Source organism: Hemiscyllium ocellatum, chromosome 19, assembly GCF_020745735.1.
Source record: "Hemiscyllium ocellatum isolate sHemOce1 chromosome 19, sHemOce1.pat.X.cur, whole genome shotgun sequence".
NCBI lineage: Eukaryota > Metazoa > Chordata > Chondrichthyes > Orectolobiformes > Hemiscylliidae > Hemiscyllium > Hemiscyllium ocellatum.
In genome coordinates, this window is record NC_083419.1 from 18906273 (window position 1) to 18923570 (window position 17298).

Consider the following 17298-nt stretch of genomic DNA (forward strand, 5'->3'; position numbering starts at 1 on the left):
GCCATACTATAGGAAGGATATGGAGGCATTGGAACGAGTGCAGAGGAGGTTTACCAGGATGTTGCCTGGAATGGTAGGAAAATCTTATGAGGAAAGGCTGAGGCACTTGGGGCTGTTCTCATTGGAGAAGAGAAGGTTTAGGGGAGATTTGATAGAGGTGTATAAGATGATTAGGGGTTTAGATAGGGTCGACACTGAGAACCTTTTACCGCTAATGGAGTCAGGTGTTACTAGGGGACACAGCTTTAAATTAAGGGGTGGTAGGTATAGGACAGATGTTAGGGGTAGATTCTTTACACAGCGGGTTGTGAGTTCATGGAATGCCCTGCCAGTAGCAGTGGTGAACTCTCCTTCTTTATGGTCATTTAAGCGGGCATTGGATAGGCATTTGGAAGTTATTGGGCTAGTGTAGGTTAGGTAGGATTCGGTCGGCGCAACATCGAGGGCCGAAGGGCCTGTACTGCGCTGTATCTTTCTATGTTCTATGTTCTATGTTCATTAATACATCAGGGTAACAGAATGCAGGATATAGTGTTACAGCTACAGAGAAGGGACAGAGAAAGATCAATTCTTCTTTGAGAGGTCAGTTCATAAGTCTGATAACAACAGGGAAGAAGCTGTTCTTGAACCTGACATAAAGCAAGATTCACAATAGAAATTCCATGGTTTACACCAGAGGGACATGTTGATTCTTTTCCAGTTATTGATAGATTCTAAATCTATCCCATCAGGAGGACCTGGCCAATATTCCAACTTTGGAAGAGAAGAGGAATCCCAAGGGCATTGAGTGGCTTTGGCATAGTTTGGTGGTGAGGATGTACCTTTCTCTCGTCGCGAGGAGTACCAGAAACTGCACCCAGGAGGCTTCTCTAGGAGCTCTCCAAAACCTCACCGCCAGTAATGGACCGGTAAGAAAGAATCCCAGGAAATAATGTTCAGAATGGCATCAGCCTGTCTCTTGCAGATGCACGCACAGTGTTTTATTACTGCAACTGGCAAGGTGAGATCCAGCTAGATTTTCTTTGAGGTGAATAGGTACGGTCTGCAGCTCAGAATTCAAAGCCCCGCCTGCAGGAGTTGGCTCCCAAATCAAAATGAATTAGTGTTTACCAGAGGCAGGGAGAGAAATCACAAAGGAGGAGAACTTCTTCAAGGTAGGCATCCTTGGAAGAGGATTCACAGAAAGGTTCTCATCAACTAGGCAGAAGTGGGTACTGCAGATGCTAGAGATCAGAGTCAAGATTAGAGTGGTGCTGGAAAAGCACAGCAGGTCAGGCAGCATCTGAGGAGCAGGAAAATCGACGTTTTGGGCAAAAGCCCTTCTGGCAAAAGGAATTTTGCCAGAAACGTCAATTTGCCTGGTCCTCAGATGCTGCCTGACCTGTTGTGCTTGTCCGGCCCCACTCTAATCTTGACTCTGATCTCCAGCATCTGCAGTACCCACCTCTGCCTAGAGAAATCACAGACCCCAGTCCTGCTCCTGACCTGAGAACCACGGGCTCCATATTGGTTTCTGTGAAGCCCCATCCTGTCGTTGTGTCTATCCCTGGTGCCTATACAACTCCAAAGCAGAACCATCACCCAGTGACACAACATGTACTTGGTGTGCTCACTTCTAGTGAAATCAGTTCTGTACATCACTGACATTCGTTAGTATGGATGTTACTGTCTTGATATTAAATGCATGTATCTTTTAAGGAGGGATATCTTAAATTGCTATCAATCATTACCTCAGTAAGATATGACACACTGCTAGGGAGACAGTTAAAAGCAGCAGTGATATATGTGGTCTAGCAGCATCAGTGGAGAGAGAAACAATGTTAATATTTTGAGTCCCTTCACCAGGATGGAATTATGAGTCATACCAACTCAAAATGTTAACTCTCTTTCTGTCTCCACAGGTGCTGCCAGACCTGCTGAGTTTCTCCAGCTTTCTGTGTTTGGTTTATATTTCTAGCATCTGCAGTATTTTGCTGTTATTTGGGATGTATTAGAGTCATTGAGGTATAACAGCACAGGAATAACCTTTAAACTTATGCCACATACGGGCCTAAATTCATCATTTCCCCAGTTACCTGCCTCTCTAGTTGGTTACAAATTGCACATAGATTCCCAAACGATGTTATTTGAAGACGCAGCTATATTAGTGAGTTTTGAGAAGATTCATAGCTCAGATTGAGGTTCTGGATGTAGGTTTGCTCACTGAGCTGGGAGGTTCATTTCCAGATGTTTCATCACCCTACTAGGTAACATCTTCAGTGGGCCTCAGGAAACAACTGCCAGACTACTCAGACCCCTTGGCACCATGGTAGCCCACAAACCCATCAACACGCTAAAACAGCAGCTAATGAACTTGAAAGACTCTTCACAGACAACAAGCAAAACTAATGTCATTTACAAAATACCATGCAAGAATTGTAACAAACACTACATTGGACAAACAGGCAGAAAACTAGCCACCAGGATACATGAACACCAACTAGCCTCAAAACAACATGACCCTCTCTCACTAGTATCCTTACATACAGATAAGGAAGGACACCACTTTGACTGGGACAACACATCCATCTTAGGACAAGTAAAAAACAGAGACACGCACGAGAATTCCTAGAAGCATGGCATTCCAGCCAGAATTCTATCAACAAACACATCAAGTCACACCCCATCTATCACCCTCTGAGAAAAAGAACAGGAAATGACATCACCACAGGAAATAACATCACTAACCCAAAGAAACCCAAACATATAAATAGAAAGCAGGAATCATGTACATTGCTTCACCTGAGGCCCACTGAAGATGTTACCTAGTAGGGTGACAAAACGTCTGGAAATGAACCTTCCAGCTCAGCGAGCAATCCTACATCCAGACACAGCTATATGCAGATAAAGAAACCACATGATTCTTTCACTAATGTTTGAGTGTAATTAGGACATTACATTTTAACAAATTAATGCAACGTAGTGGCAGCAGTTCTGATCTTAAACTGTGGTCAGTCAATGGCAGAGTACTGAGATGGATGGTCTTGTGTGGTAGACCACTCCAGGAGTCCGAATCACTGCAGTAACATGCTATTTAACACACAGTATATTCTGGAGCTATGGGTAATTATAATAGCGTCTCTGGTGTTCTTTGTATCACATACCTGTTCCCACTCTTACCACCTGCCCTTGGTTTGTGTTAAACGATTTATGCTGGTCGATGTGCTACTTACTTGAACACGCTTTCCTCATACCTCCTGGAGTGGAACGTGGACCCAAACTTCCTGGATCTCACTGTCAATTCTTACCAATTCCCAAAAGATACGGAGGTGCAGACCTTAAAATGGATAGTTCAGTATGCGGTTGGTTTGACAGATGAAATTTGCTGCAACATGTTTTGCTGATTCCAATTCCTTTTAACTTTAACGAATCACTGAAGTTTGCCTGTATTTTACTGTCCCTGCTGGTGACGGGAAGCCGATTAAACAATGTGAAATAAGATCTAGGGTTTAATCTTGCATGTTTGGCCATTGTTAGATGGGATTCACCATTTCTGAGATTATCACGTCGAAAGAGAATGGACTTCAGCACATCAGACGGATGTTGTACTCGAAGGAGCCAAGTGTACAGAAAGCCGCAGTCTCTTTATTGAGAAACATGTCACGAAACCCAAAGGTCCACGAGGAACTGAGTGAGTCGAATGTAGTTTACTAAATAGAAAATAGCTGTGGAAAATGTATCTTTGAAATTGCGTCACAAACAGAAGTGTGACTTTGGGCTGCAGCTGAAGCCTGGGACAGGAATTGCCAGACCTAATGTCAACACTGGCAGTTCTCAGTGTCTGGTCTTTTACAAAGTTGGCCAAGAATGATCGCAGTAAGCAACTTCTTAAGTGAATAAGCAGTTTTCACTCATGAGCTCAATTCAAGGAAGCGGGTGCGGCATTTAAAACAGAAATCTGCTGGAAGTGATGTGTGTGCAATGCAGGGGCCTGGAATTAATGTCAGACCTCTCTAGTCGCATATTCCAGGCCTACTCCTCTGGATGCATAGGAAGCAGCCATCGAGAATATGGCAGCCTGCATGGAATGAACACTATGCACACTATATTGAACCTTATGGGGGAAAGTGGGATCCAGTTGCTAAAGTCAACAATTTATCTGTCAGTGAGGGTAGAATTAATCCCCACAGGAGTTCTGACTCAAACGGGAGTCAGAACTCACCACATGAGAGAAGCAGTGACTTTTCTGAGCAGCTGTGCCTGCAGTTGAGAGTCGGTTAGCTCAGTTTGCCGGACAGCTGGTTTGCGATACAAAGTGACACCAACAGTAAGGTTCAATTCCTGCATTGATTGAGGTCACCATGAAGGTCTCTAATTAACTTCCTGAGGCATGGTGACCCTCAGGTTAAACCATCAACAGTTGTCTCTCTCGAATGGGACAGCAGCCCAATGGTCCTGTGACAACATGGTGACTTTATATTTATACTTAATGGAAATTTTAGTATTTGTTCTCCGCCTCTTCTGTACCTCCAGCCAGTCTGATCATGCCCGACCTGCTATCCATTCTCCCGGAACCAGACACTGTCCCTCCGATGCCTAATGAGACGATCTCTTTTATCTGCCATGTGCTGAACAACCTCATTCAGAATAACCCGCAGAATACTCGCAACTTTGTGCAGAATGGAGGCCTGAAGAAAGTCGTAAGCATTAGCAACGATGACCGGTAAGTGGGACTGACGCCCAGGACGATACAGCAATGGATGGGGTGGCGGGGGGTTGTCTTAATATTGAGCATGTGATCAATGTGGCACCAGGTACTGGGGTGGCTTTGGCTGTGAGCAATTGTGTAAAACGGATAATAGCTAATCCATATTTCAATTTCTTTATATCCTTGTATCTCTCTCAATGTTTTATTTCTGTATGGGTGGTTCTTGGTAAGATTCTGAGATGGAAATGTAGGCCCATTAGCATCTACCAGGCCCATCTTGTTGATATTTGCACAACGTAACTCTGAGGCCTTTATACAGGCTGCTGCCACATTGCAGCTGGGACTGGTACCATTTGGGTTCATTTTGTTGGACACTACAAATTTACGAAAATGAAGTAATAGAGAGGGAGGCTGTTCAGCCTGATAATTTTGTGCTATCTTTCGACGACCTTTTCGATTAGTGGGAACTGAAGGAGGCCATTCAGCCCATTGAGCCAGAATCCCCATTCAATGAGATAATGGCTGATCTGATCATTAGAAATCTCTCTACCCTGACCTTGAATATGCTTCATGACCCAACCTGAATAACCTCTTTGTGGTTAAGAATTTTACAGATTCACTACCGTCTGAGAGAAACAAAGTCCTCCTCAACTCTGTCTTCACTGGGTGGGCCCTCGCCCTGGGATTATGCCCTCTGGTCTGAGACTGTCCCACAGGGGAAAGCAGCCTTTCAACATCCACCTTGTCAAGTCCCCTAAGAATTTTGTATGTTTCTCATAAAGCCATATGATTGTGTGAGGTCAGTTTGGGGATGGGCAAGAAGTGGGTGTGGGTTGGTGGGCTGGCCACCATCTCTCCCCACAACACCAACACTCACGGTATCCCCAGCTCAATGCGGGGAGGAGGGGAGTACATATAAACCCCAGGCCGTTCAGGAGCAGGTTCGGAGACAGCACAACACTGCTTGGGAACCAGTGGGAATGCAAGGCTCATTTCTGTGCTGTAAATGGTTTATAAGGTTCCAGTGTGTGATCTGAAACTTTGGTGCCTCTGTTTTCCAGTAATGTTACCACCCCAGCTGGAAAAGCTGCCTCCAACCTGCTGTACAGCCTATGGTTACATCGGGACCTTCACAGTACCTACAAAAAGGTGGGCTTTATGAACTGTTTCCATTGAATTATTTCCCCTGGTTTCCCTTTGCGTCATTGCTGATGTCGTTTTGCCTCAAGCTAGGTGCTAATCCCCAGAGCAGGATGTCAAGGTCACATCACAATTAAATAACTTGTCCTCTCACCCAGGCCGATTCTAAGTTACACACCGACTCTTCATATCGGTGCAGATGGAACCCATTCCTCATCTGCTGTACACTTGAGAAAGTCCTCATCTTGACTTTAAATCGTTCCTTGGCCTTGCCACTTCCTTATCTCTGTAACTTCCTGCAAACGTACTACCCTCTGGATATCTGCATTGCTCTCATTCTGAACTCCTGGTGTTCCCTCCATTTTAATCACTCTGTCACTGAAGCCGGGGTCTGCAGCAGCCTGGGTCCTGAGCTTTAGAATTCCCTCTGAAAAGCCTCTTCCTGGTCCCTGACTCTCCACTGGGGGTGAAGAGCGCATTGCAGTTCTGACTTTACAAAGAATCCGTGCAAATCCAGTAGATCCGGGATTTCTTGCTGCTGTTTTGGAGGAGGAATCCTTGGAATGGCTGCAAGAGGTGAAAAAAACTGCCTGGTCTACGTGCCAACCATTCCCAGCATCCTCTACTAGCTGCCCCATCCCCCTCACCCCCAGCCCCTCAGGAGAGGGGTCAGGGCCATTGGTAAAAATGATTTTCAATTGGAATTAAATAATATATTCAAAAGATTTTGGCCTGATACTCACCGTGGTGTATGGAGACGGTCAGTTACCTGGGTAGCTAGTTTGTGATGCCAATAATCTGGGTTCAATTCCCACAATACCAGAGATTACCATGGAAGTCTCGGCTTTAACCCTGCAGCGACCTCATCTTCAGCTTTGTGCAGGGCTGCTTTCTCATTGGAGAGAGATGACTGGTGGTGGTTTAACCTGAGTGTCAGCCCACCTCAGGCAAGGGAGGATCCTTCATGATCACCTCAGCCGGTGTGGGAATTCAACCCCCGGTGTTGGTATCACAAACTCACCATCCAGCCAACTGAGCTAACTGACCTAGGAAAGCAACTGGGCAATCTGCTCAATCGGCAGGGAAGTGAAACTGGTTCACTGATGTCCTTTGGGGTTGGGAAACTTCCATCCCTGCGTGGTCCCGGTTTACAAGTGACTCCAATCCCACTCTATGTGCATGATGTTTTGTGCCCTCTGACTTTGCCTCACGATCGGGGTCTCGAGTAAAGGATAGGGTGAGGTGATTTGTAAAGATTGGGGGGGTGTGATGTAACATCAGGAACTGGCCAACAGGGGGCCCACCGTGCCTGGCCCGAGGTCTGGGCTCTTCTGCTCAGATCAGAGTGGGGCTGTGGATCAGGGCTGTAGCTCGAGGGAGGAGGGGCTGCAGTGGGGAGGTCCCAGCCTGACGGGCCGTGGCCTCAGGAGGGAGAGTGGTGTGAGGGGGATCTGAGGAGGCAGCAGCAAGGGCTTGGGCCAGAAACAGCAAGGGGCTTGTGATCCCTGCTTCGGGCATTGCCTGGCCAACTATTCAGTCCCATCCATTTTAAAAGCTAGATTATGGTGGTGCGGTAAAGTCACTGGATTAATACCCAGAGGCTCAGGCTAGAGTACCAGAGTCACTGGTTCAAATTCACAACAACTGGTGAAATTTAAACCTGATAAGTAAAAGCTACTCTGTGTTGGTGACCAAGACAACGATCAGCGATTGTTGTCAAAACCCATCTGGTTCACTAATATTATTTTGAGAATGACATCTACCTCCTTTAGCCAGTCCGGCCTACATGGGGCCTGAAGTTCCCTCTGAAAAGACTGAGCAAACAACCCCAATAATTAGGGATTGCCAACAGATTCTGGCCTTCTCAGTGATGCCCGCATTGTCACGGGGGTGTTACAGCACAGGAGTGGCCATTCAGCCCATCTGTGTTTGCATCAGCTCTTCCACAGAATGAATAATATGAAAAAAGTGGCAAAGGGTATTCTCTTCAGTATCCTACCTCATCAGCGTAGTTGAAACAGAATTCCTATTCATTATTACATTGCTGTTTGTAGTTAAAAATCACAACACCAGGTTGTAGTCCAACAGGTTTATTTGGAAACACTAGCTTTCAAGGCACTGCCTCTTCAGCAGATGGTTGCTTGATGAAGAGGCAGTGCTCAGAAAGCTAGTGCTTCCAAAAAAACCTGTTGGACTAGAACCTGGCGTTGTCATTTTTGACTTAGTCCACCCCAGTCCAACACTATCACCTCCTCATCATTGCTGTTTATGGCAGCTTGCTGTGCACACATTGGTGGCGGGGTTGTTCACACTACAACAGTTACCACTTTGCAAATAAAGTCGTTCATTGGCTCTTTGGGATTCCCTGAGGCTGACAGAGTATTATAGGAACGTGGGACCATTCTCCTCTGCTCTGTTACTTATTGAGAATTTGCTTTGTTTAATTCGAAGGCCGGATTCACCAAGTCAGATTTTATCAATAACCGGACGACGAAGGCCTATCATGCAGCTCGTGAACGGAAGTCGTTTTACTGAGATTGACAGAGACAGCGATGATGCCAACAAGCCCCTTTCCCATGAGGAGGGGGAAAGAGTTTACTTTTGGGGAGGACCCACATTTCCTTGGCTGGTGTTATCCAGGCAGTGATACAGGTCAGGGCGTTACCGAGTTCGACTCCGTGCTGAGTAACAGCTCCTTCATCCCGACTGCCAGATGGACTACTGCTGTTCTATAGCCATGACCCAAAGGTCAGACAAGCTGTTAAACACGGAAAACAACAAATACTGGAGATGGCTGTATCCATGGAGAGAGAGCAAGCTAACATTCCAAGTGTGGATGACTGTTTAACACCCTCCAGGCAACACATGACAATGGATTAGCATTCCACCTACAAATCTTCAAATTCCCATGAAGAAAAGGAACATTATTGTGCTGGGCAGCTTGTATCTGAACTACCACTGGCTCCACCGTGCCATCACAGTGTTGAGAAGGAGACTTGATACCTAATTATAGCATACCTGCTCTGTTTTAGCTGTACAAATACATTGACTGGGTTAGCATTTCAATGTCTGACAGTGTCTTTTAGAATATGCAGATTACTCATTTATATTTATCAGGGTTCAGTCTCTAAAGTGAAAGATTTCTTTTCACTAATTGGGTCTTGGAATGCAAATAAATGGCAGGGTTGTCATTTATTGCCCATCCCGAGTTGCCCTTGAGAAGATGTTGGTGAGCTGCCTTCCTGAACCACTGCTGTAGATGGACCCACGGTGCTGTTAGAGAGGGAATTCCAGGATTTTGACTCAGCGACAGTGAAGAGACAGCAACACATTTTCAAGTTGGGAGAGTGAGTGGCTCAGAGGGGAATTTGCAGGGGGGTGGTGTTCCCATGTTTCTGCTGACTTTGTCCTTCCAGATGAGAGTGGCCGTGAGTTTGAAAGGCGCTTTTGACATAGAGATCTAGGATGTGAGGGACAGACAGGAGAATGGGACAGATTGCATTGTCCTTTCAGAGTTCGAGCTTAAACTGAGCAGTCTCCTTCTGTTCTATAAGATTCCATGACCAAGAACTTGTGACGTGTGTGTGTGTGTGTGCGCGCGCGCACGTGCGTACACGCAGTGACAGTCGGGAGCAAGACATGTTTTGAAGTGAAAGAATTCAACATTTCCCTTTCAGGTCCCTTGACAGGGGGATCAGTTCTGTTAGGATTCAGGCTGATCCTATTTTATTGCAGGGTGCAGACATTGCAAACTTTCTAAAGGGACCCCTAAGGGGACAATGAGCCTGCATACTTGCATGTGGAGTAGAGGCCACTTACCCACTGTGGGTGTGCATGATGGGGGAGCCAGCCTTGTGTAACTTGGCAGCGGTGTTGAGAGACGCTGCCATTAGCACCCACCACTTTGGTTCCTTAGGTAATGCATTTTCTGCTTTGTACTATGGTGTTAAAACCCTCTTTTCTCTGACTCTGAACAAAAAGCTCATCCATTGAAAGTTGAAGGCTTTGATTTTGTTAGCTTATTAATCTGCGTGTAGATTTTACATCCCAGTGGGTTTATTTGGGGAAGGTAGTGTGGGGAGGATCCTTGGAGGGGATTAACAGGATCTTTTTTCTCAAGAAAATATGAACCCGGTGTGTTTTTGGATTGAGCCTCTGGAATTGGGTGTGTGTGAGTTCAATTTGTTTGGTGTCTAAAATGTAAAGTCTTTTGGACATTATATGCTGTGCAGTCGGTCTGACACGACTGCATTCTTCAGTTGAATAAAACTTGCCTTGTTCACTGAATGTGTGATGCTGCATTTGTGAAAGTGGGAACGCCTGAGTGGATAGAGCTGCACGCCTTGACACATTCTGGCTGTCAGTCAGTGGCTGGATGGAGGCGGTGTGTATTTTAGAGAGAGAGGAGCTGTCTGTGCACTGACTGAAGAGTTGGCTTGATCAATGAAAGACTGTAGAATAATCAAGGGATTCTGATAGAAGGCAAAACCAGTTCCTGTGGCTGATAAGGGTCATCATAAGGAACAACATGGTGGCTCAGTGGTTAGCACTGCTGCCTCACAGTGCCAGGAAGCCAGGTTCGATCCCAACCTCGGGTGACTGTCTGTATGGAATTTGCACATTCTCCCCGTGTCTGCGTGGGTTTCCTCCGGGTGCTCCAGTTTACTCCCACAGTCCAAGGATGTGCAAGTTAGGTTAAAAGGCCATGCTAAATTGCCCATAGTCTTCAGGGATACGTAGGCTGGGTGCATTAATCAGGAGAAAGTGAGGACTGCAGATGCTGGAGATCAGAGCTGAAAATGTGTTGCTGGAAAAGCGCAGCAGGTCAGGCAGCATCCAAGGAGCAGGAGAATTGATGTTTCGGGCGTGAGCCCTTCTTCAGGAATGAGGAAAGTGTGTCCAGCAGGCTAAGATAAAAGGTAGGGAGGAGGGACTTGGGGGAAGGGTGTTAAAAATGCATGCGGTGGAAGGAGGTCAAGGTGAGGGTGATAGGCCGGAGTGGGGGTGGGGGCAAAGAGGTCAGGAAGAGGATTGCAGGTTAGGAGGGCGGTGCTGAGTTGAGGGAACCGACTGAGACAAGGTGGGGGGAGGGGAAATGAGGAAGCTGGAGAAATCTGAGTTCATCCCTTGTGGTTGGAGGGTTCCTAGGCGGAAGATGATGGGCTCTTCCACCAGCTGTCGTTTTGCTATGGTCTGGCAATGGAGGAGTCCAAGGACCTGCATGTCCTTGGTGGAGTGGGAGGGGAGTTGAAGTGTTGAGCCACGGGGTGGTTGGGTTGGTTGGTCCAGGTGTCCCAGAGGTGTTCTCTGAAACGTTTCGCAAGTAGGCGGCCTGTCTCCCCAATATAGAGGAGGCCACATCGGATGCGGTGGATGCAGTAAATGATCTGTGTAGAGGTGCAGGTGAATTTGTGGTGGATATGGAAGGATCCCTTGGGGCCTTGGAGAGAAGTAAGGGGGGGAGGTGTGGGCGCAAGTTTTGCATTTCTTGCGGTTGCAGGGGAAGGTGCCGGGAGTGGAGGTTGGGTTGGTAGGAGGTGTGGACCTGACGAGGGAGTCATGGAGGGAGTGGTCTTTTCGTAATGCTGATAGGGGAGGGGAGGGAAATATATCTCTGGTGGTGGGGTCCGTTTGGAGGTGGTGGAAATGACGATCGATGATAAAATATATATGGAGGTTGGTGGGGTGGTAGGTGAGGACCAGTGCGGTTCTGTCCTGGTGGCGATTGGAAGGGCGGGGCTCAAAGGCGGAGGAGTGGGAAGTGGAGGAGATGTGGTGGAGGGCATCGTCGATCACGTCTGGGGGGAATATTGCGGTCTATGAAAAAGGAGGCCATCTGGGTTGTACAGTATTGGAACTGGTCCTCCTGGGAGCAGATGCGGTGGAGACAAAGGATTTGGGAGTATGGGATGGTGTTTTTACAGGGGGCAGGCTGGGAGGAGGTGTTGTCTAGGTAGCTGTGGGAATCAGTCGGTTTATAGTAGATGTCTGTGTTGAGTCGGTCGCCTGAGATAGAAACGGAAAGGTCTAGGAAGGGGAGGGAGGAGTCTGAGACAGTCCAGGTGAATTTGAGATTGGGGTGGAAGGTGTTGATAAAGTGGATAAACTGTTCAACCTCCTCATGGGAGCACGAGGACGCACCGATACAGTCATCAATGTAGCGGAGGAAAAGGTGGGGGGTGGTGCCAGTGTAGCTGCGGAAGATGGACTGTTCCACATATCCTATGAAGAGGCAGGCATAGCTGGGGCCCATGCGGGTGCCCATGGCTACTCCTTTAGTTTGGAGGAAGTGGGAGGTTTGGAAAGAGAAGTTGTTCAGGGTGAGGACCAGTTTAGTCAGTCGAAGGAGGGTGTCAGTGGAAGGGTACTGGTTGGTACGGCGGGAAAGGAAGAAGCGGAGGGCTTTAAGTCCTTCGTGATGGGGGATAGAGGTATACAGGAACTGGATGTCCATGGTGAAGATAAGATGTAGGGGACCAGGGAAGTGAAAATCATGGAGGAGGTGGAGGGTGTGAGTGGTGTCCCGAATGTAGGTGGGGAGTTCTTGGACTAAGGGGGACAGGACCGTTTCGAGGTATGCAGAGATGAATTTGGTGGGGCAGGAGCAGGCTGAGACAATGGGTTGGCCGGGGCAGTCAGGTTTGTGGATTTTGGGCAGGAGGTAGAAACGGGCGGTGCGGGGTTGTGGGACTATGAGGTTAGAGGCGGTGGATGGTAGATCCCCTGAGGTGATGAGGTTATGGATGGTCTGGGAGATGATGATGGTGGTGGGAGGTGGGGTCATGGTCAAGGGGGCAGTAGGAGGAGGTATCTGCGAGCTGGCATTTAGCCTCAGCGGTGTAAAGGTCGGTGTGTCAAACTACTACTGCGCCTCTCTTGTCTGCCGGTTTGATAGTGAGGTTGGGGGTTGGAACGGAGGGAGTGGATGTCTGCACGTTCGGAGGGTGAGAGGTTGGAGTAGGTGAGGGGGTGGAGAAGTTGAGGCGGTTAATGTCGCGGCGGCAGTTGGCTGTGAAGAGATTGAGGGCAGGTAAGAGGCCAACATGGGGTGTCCAGGTGGATGAGGTGTGTTGGAGGCGGGAGAAGGTCCAGGTGGATGGGGTGTGTTGGAGCCCTGCCGTGTTTTCACCATCCCTCCAGACCTCCCTCTCTCAGAGGATGAAAAATCAGTCCTCAGCAGAGGCCTCACCTTCATTCCTCTATGCTCTCGGACTGTACACCTCGATCCCCCATCATGAAGGACTCAAAGCCCCCCACTTCTTCCTCTCCCGCCGTACCAACCAGTACCCTTCCACTGACACCCTCCTTCCACTGACTGAACTGGTCCTTACCCTGAACAACTTCTCTTTCCAATCCTCTCACTTCCTCCAAACCAAAGGAGTAGCCATGGGCCCCAGCTATGCCTTCCTCTTCGTAGGATATGTGGAACAGTCCATCTTCCGCAGCTACACTGGCACCACCCCCATCTTTTCCTCCGCTACACCAATGACTGTATCAGTCATCCACTTTACCAACACCTTCCACCCCGACCTCAAATTTACCTGAACCGTCTCACACACCTCCCTCCCCTTCCTAGACCTTTCCATTTCTATCTCGGGCGACTGAATCAACACAGATATTTACTATAAACCAATTGACTCCCACAGCTACCTAGACTACACTTCCTCCCACCCTGCCCCCTGGAAAAACGCCATCCCATACTCCCAATTCCTTCGTCTCCACCGCATCTGCTCCCAGGAGGACCACTTCCAATACTGTACAATCCAGATGGCCTCCTTCTTCAAAGACCGCAATTTTCCCCCCAGACATGATCGACGATGCCCTCCACTGCATCTCCTCCACTTCCCGGTCCTCCGCTCTTGAGCCCCGCCATTCCAATCACCACCAGGACAGAACCCTACTAGTCCTCACCCAACACCCCACCAACCTCCATGTACATCGCATCATCCGTCATTTCCGCCACCTCCAAACGGACCCTAGCACCAGAGATATATTTCTCTTCTCCTCCCCTATCAACGTTACGAAAAGACCACTCCCTCCATGACTCCCTCGTCAGGTCCACACCTCCCACCAACCCAACCTCCACTCCCGGCACCTTCCCCTGCAACCGCAAGAAATGCAAAACTTGCACCTACACCTCCCCCCTTACTTCCCTCCAAAGCCCCAAGGGATCCTTCCATATCTGCCACAAATTCACTTGCACCTCCACACACATCATTTACTGCATCCGCTGCACCCAATGTGGCCTCTTCTATATATTGGGGAGACAGGCCGCCTACTTGCGGAACGTTTCGGGGAACACCTCTGGGACACCCGGACCAGCCAACCCAACCACCCCCTGTCTCAACACTTCAACTCCCCCTCCCACTCCACCAAGGACATGCAGGTCCTTGGACTCCTCCATTGCCAGACCATAGCAACATGACGGCTGGAGGAAGAGCACCTCATCTTCCGCCTAGGAACCCTCCAATCACAAGGGATGAACTCAGATTTCTCCAGTTTCCTCATTTCCCCTCCCCCCACCTTGTCTCAGTCAAATCCCTCGAACTCAGCACCGCCTTCCTAACCTGCAATCTTCTTCCTGACCTCTCCGCCCCCACCCCACTCCGGCCTATCACCCTCACCTTAACCTCCTTCCACCTATCGCATTTCCAACGCCCCTCCCCCAAGTCCCTCTTCCCTATTTTTTATCTTAGCCTGCTGGACACATTTTCCTCATTCCTGAAGAAGGGCTCATGCCTGAAACGTCGATTCTCCTGTTCCTTGGATGCTGCCTGACCTGTTGCGCTTTTCCAGCAACACATTTTCAGCTCTGCACTAATCAGGAGTAATGCAGAGTAATAGGGAATGGGTCTGGGTGGGATATACTTTGGAGGGTCAGTGTGGACTTGTTGGACCAAAAGGCCTGTTTCCACACTGTAGGGATTCTAAGTTATTTCAATGCAACCTACCTACAATCCTGACTGTCCACGTGATCAGTTTATGATTAAGGTGTTTTCCTATGAACCCTCCCAAAACCTGTAAAGCAGGTTTGGAAAGGTCGCGCGTCAGCGGTTCGGCAGAAGTAATCCCACCGGACAAATAAATATTCAGTCTTTATTTTCGTGATTGCTTGCACGTTGCAATTAACAGCGTATTCAGGCAGCTTTAGGACAGCTGCAGAAGAGGTTTGTCTGGGTCCTTTCAGTTGGGGGAAGCACACAGCAAGATCCCAGCCGTGTTGCTGATTTGCCCAGTTGTTTTGAATTCTGCCACAGTCAAGCGAGTACCAGATGCTTGTCCCACCCTCCCAGAGGTGGGATGTGTTCGGGCAGCTGGTCAATGTGAGATTTTCTAATTAGCCCACATTAGGCCTATTCCTCCTGAAGGCTAAGGTATTGGTGCAGACAATGTTCAGAATGGAGCTAATTTCAGCCAGAGGCCCTGAAACTCATGCCACGGTCTCTTTTCCCCACTGCACAAGGGAACTTTGAGCAAAGATGACAGTTGGAAATTGCCTTTTCTACTTTCATCAAGGTAAAGCAAGTCCAACATGGATCATGTGGGCATCCACTACCCTCCAGGTTCAATGCCTGGCAAATCAAAGCTGACACTAACAGGACTGCTGGCGTTGTACCAGCCTGCTGCCTTAAGGCTGGTATATCTGTGACAGTGAAACCTGAAGCAATGAGAGTGACTCCACCCTCTCAAATCCTTTAAAACTGACTGAACAAAACAAAGCGTGTAACTTGATCGATCTCACCAAACGACAGGTTCATCTTGTGCAGCGACAATAAAGCTCACCAGCAGGTGTGCTAAGATTTAAGATTTATTTATTTCCAACTTTTAAACATTCCATGGAAGCTTACATCCCGTCCTGTGAGCGGCTGCTTTGGTTGCACCATGGTCATAGAAGCTTACATCCAGAAGGAGGCCATTCAGTCCATCTTGTCGCTTCTGACCCCTCATCTGATTTGTCCCAATTTACAAAGTTCGTGAACTTCCCTGTCTTTCAGAGACAAGTTGATGGTTTGTCCAGGTTTCACTGTACTGAACAAGAATTATTATTTAGGCTCTTGTTACAAGTAAATGGGCAGCACGGTGGATCAGTGGTTAGCAGTGCTGCCTCAGCGCCAGGGACCTGGGTTCAATTCCAGCCTCGGGTGACTGCCAGTGTGATGTTTGCACATTCTCCCTGTGTCTGCATGTGCTACAAGAGGGATTCCCACTCAGTCTTTTAAAATTTAACCTATTTTTCTAATCAACCTGTTCAACAATGGTATTACACACCTCTGGGGCAGATGGGACTTGAACCCAGGTATCCTAGTCCAGAGGTATGAACACAACCACTGTGCTACAATAGGGCCCTCAAAGCTTCTCTTGTTTTTAAGGGCCTCTATGGACTCATGGGAGATAGTTTTCAGGTAGTCAGTGCAGTCTCTGATACCAATCCAGGGGCTTGGAAACATTCAGTCAGCCCCTTGGGAGTTCATGCTTAGGATCCTCTCCACATAAGGAACGAAGAGCTGAATAGAAACATAGGAGATATGAGCAGGAGGAGGCCATTTGGCCCTTCGAGTCCACTCTATCGTTCATCACGATCATGGCTGATTGTCCAAATCAATAGCCTAATTCTGCTTTCTCTCCATTCCCTTTGATCCCATTCACTCCAAGTGCTGTATCTCGGTGTCCCTTGAAGACATCCAATGTTTTGGCATCAACTCCTTCCTGTAGTAATGAATTCCAACAGGTCCACCTGCTCTTTGGGTGAAGAAATATCCCCTCATCTCCATCCACACTGAATCCTCAGACTGTGACCCCTGGTTCTGGACCCACTCACCATCGGGAACATCCTTCCTGCACCCACCCTGTCTAGTCCTGTTAGAAGTTCATATGTTTCCATGAGATTCCCCCCTCATTCATCTGAACTCATGCGAAAACAATTGCAAATGTTGGGCCACCTACCACCTCTTTCGACATGGCGAGTGTTGAGAAGATTTATAACCAGGTTGAGGTTTTGGATGTAGGTTTGCTCACTGAGCTGGAAGATTCATTCCAGACTTTTCATCACCCTACTGGCTAACATCTTCAGTGGCCCTCAGGCAAGGCACTGCTGATAATCCCTGCTTTCTATTTATATGTTTTGGGGTTCTTTGGATTGGTGATGTCATTTCCTGTGATGACATCACTTCCTGTGGTGAAGTCATTTCCAGTTCCTTTTCTCAGGGGATGGTAGATGGGGTATAATTCAATGTGTTAGACACAAACATATTGAGTTAGACCCCATCTACCACCCCCTGAGAAAAGGATCGGGAAGTGACTTCACCACAGGAAATGACATCACCAATCCAAAGAAACCCAAAACATAAATAGAAATTATGTTTTATCAGCGGTGCTTCGCCCAGAGGCCCACTGAAGATGTTATTTAGTACGGTGATGAAACATCTGGAAGTGAACCTTCCAGCTCAGTGAGCAAACCTCCATCCAAAATC

At 48.0% G+C, this 17298-nt stretch overlaps 1 protein-coding gene across 2 annotated transcripts in view; it reads left to right on the top strand.

Annotated features, from left to right (window-relative positions):
* Positions 1-10114, top strand: part of LOC132824888 (plakophilin-2-like) — a 56610-nt gene extending 46496 nt beyond the window's left edge. For both annotated transcript variants that reach the window (XM_060839728.1, XM_060839729.1), the window contains exons 9-13: positions 732-908; positions 3517-3670; positions 4513-4702; positions 5749-5836; positions 8279-10114. In XM_060839728.1, the coding sequence (XP_060695711.1) occupies positions 732-908; positions 3517-3670; positions 4513-4702; positions 5749-5836; positions 8279-8362 (693 nt within the window). In that variant the 3' untranslated portion in view covers positions 8363-10114. The remainder of the gene's footprint in view (positions 1-731; positions 909-3516; positions 3671-4512; positions 4703-5748; positions 5837-8278) is intronic.
* The last annotated feature ends 7184 nt before the right edge of the window (positions 10115-17298 follow it).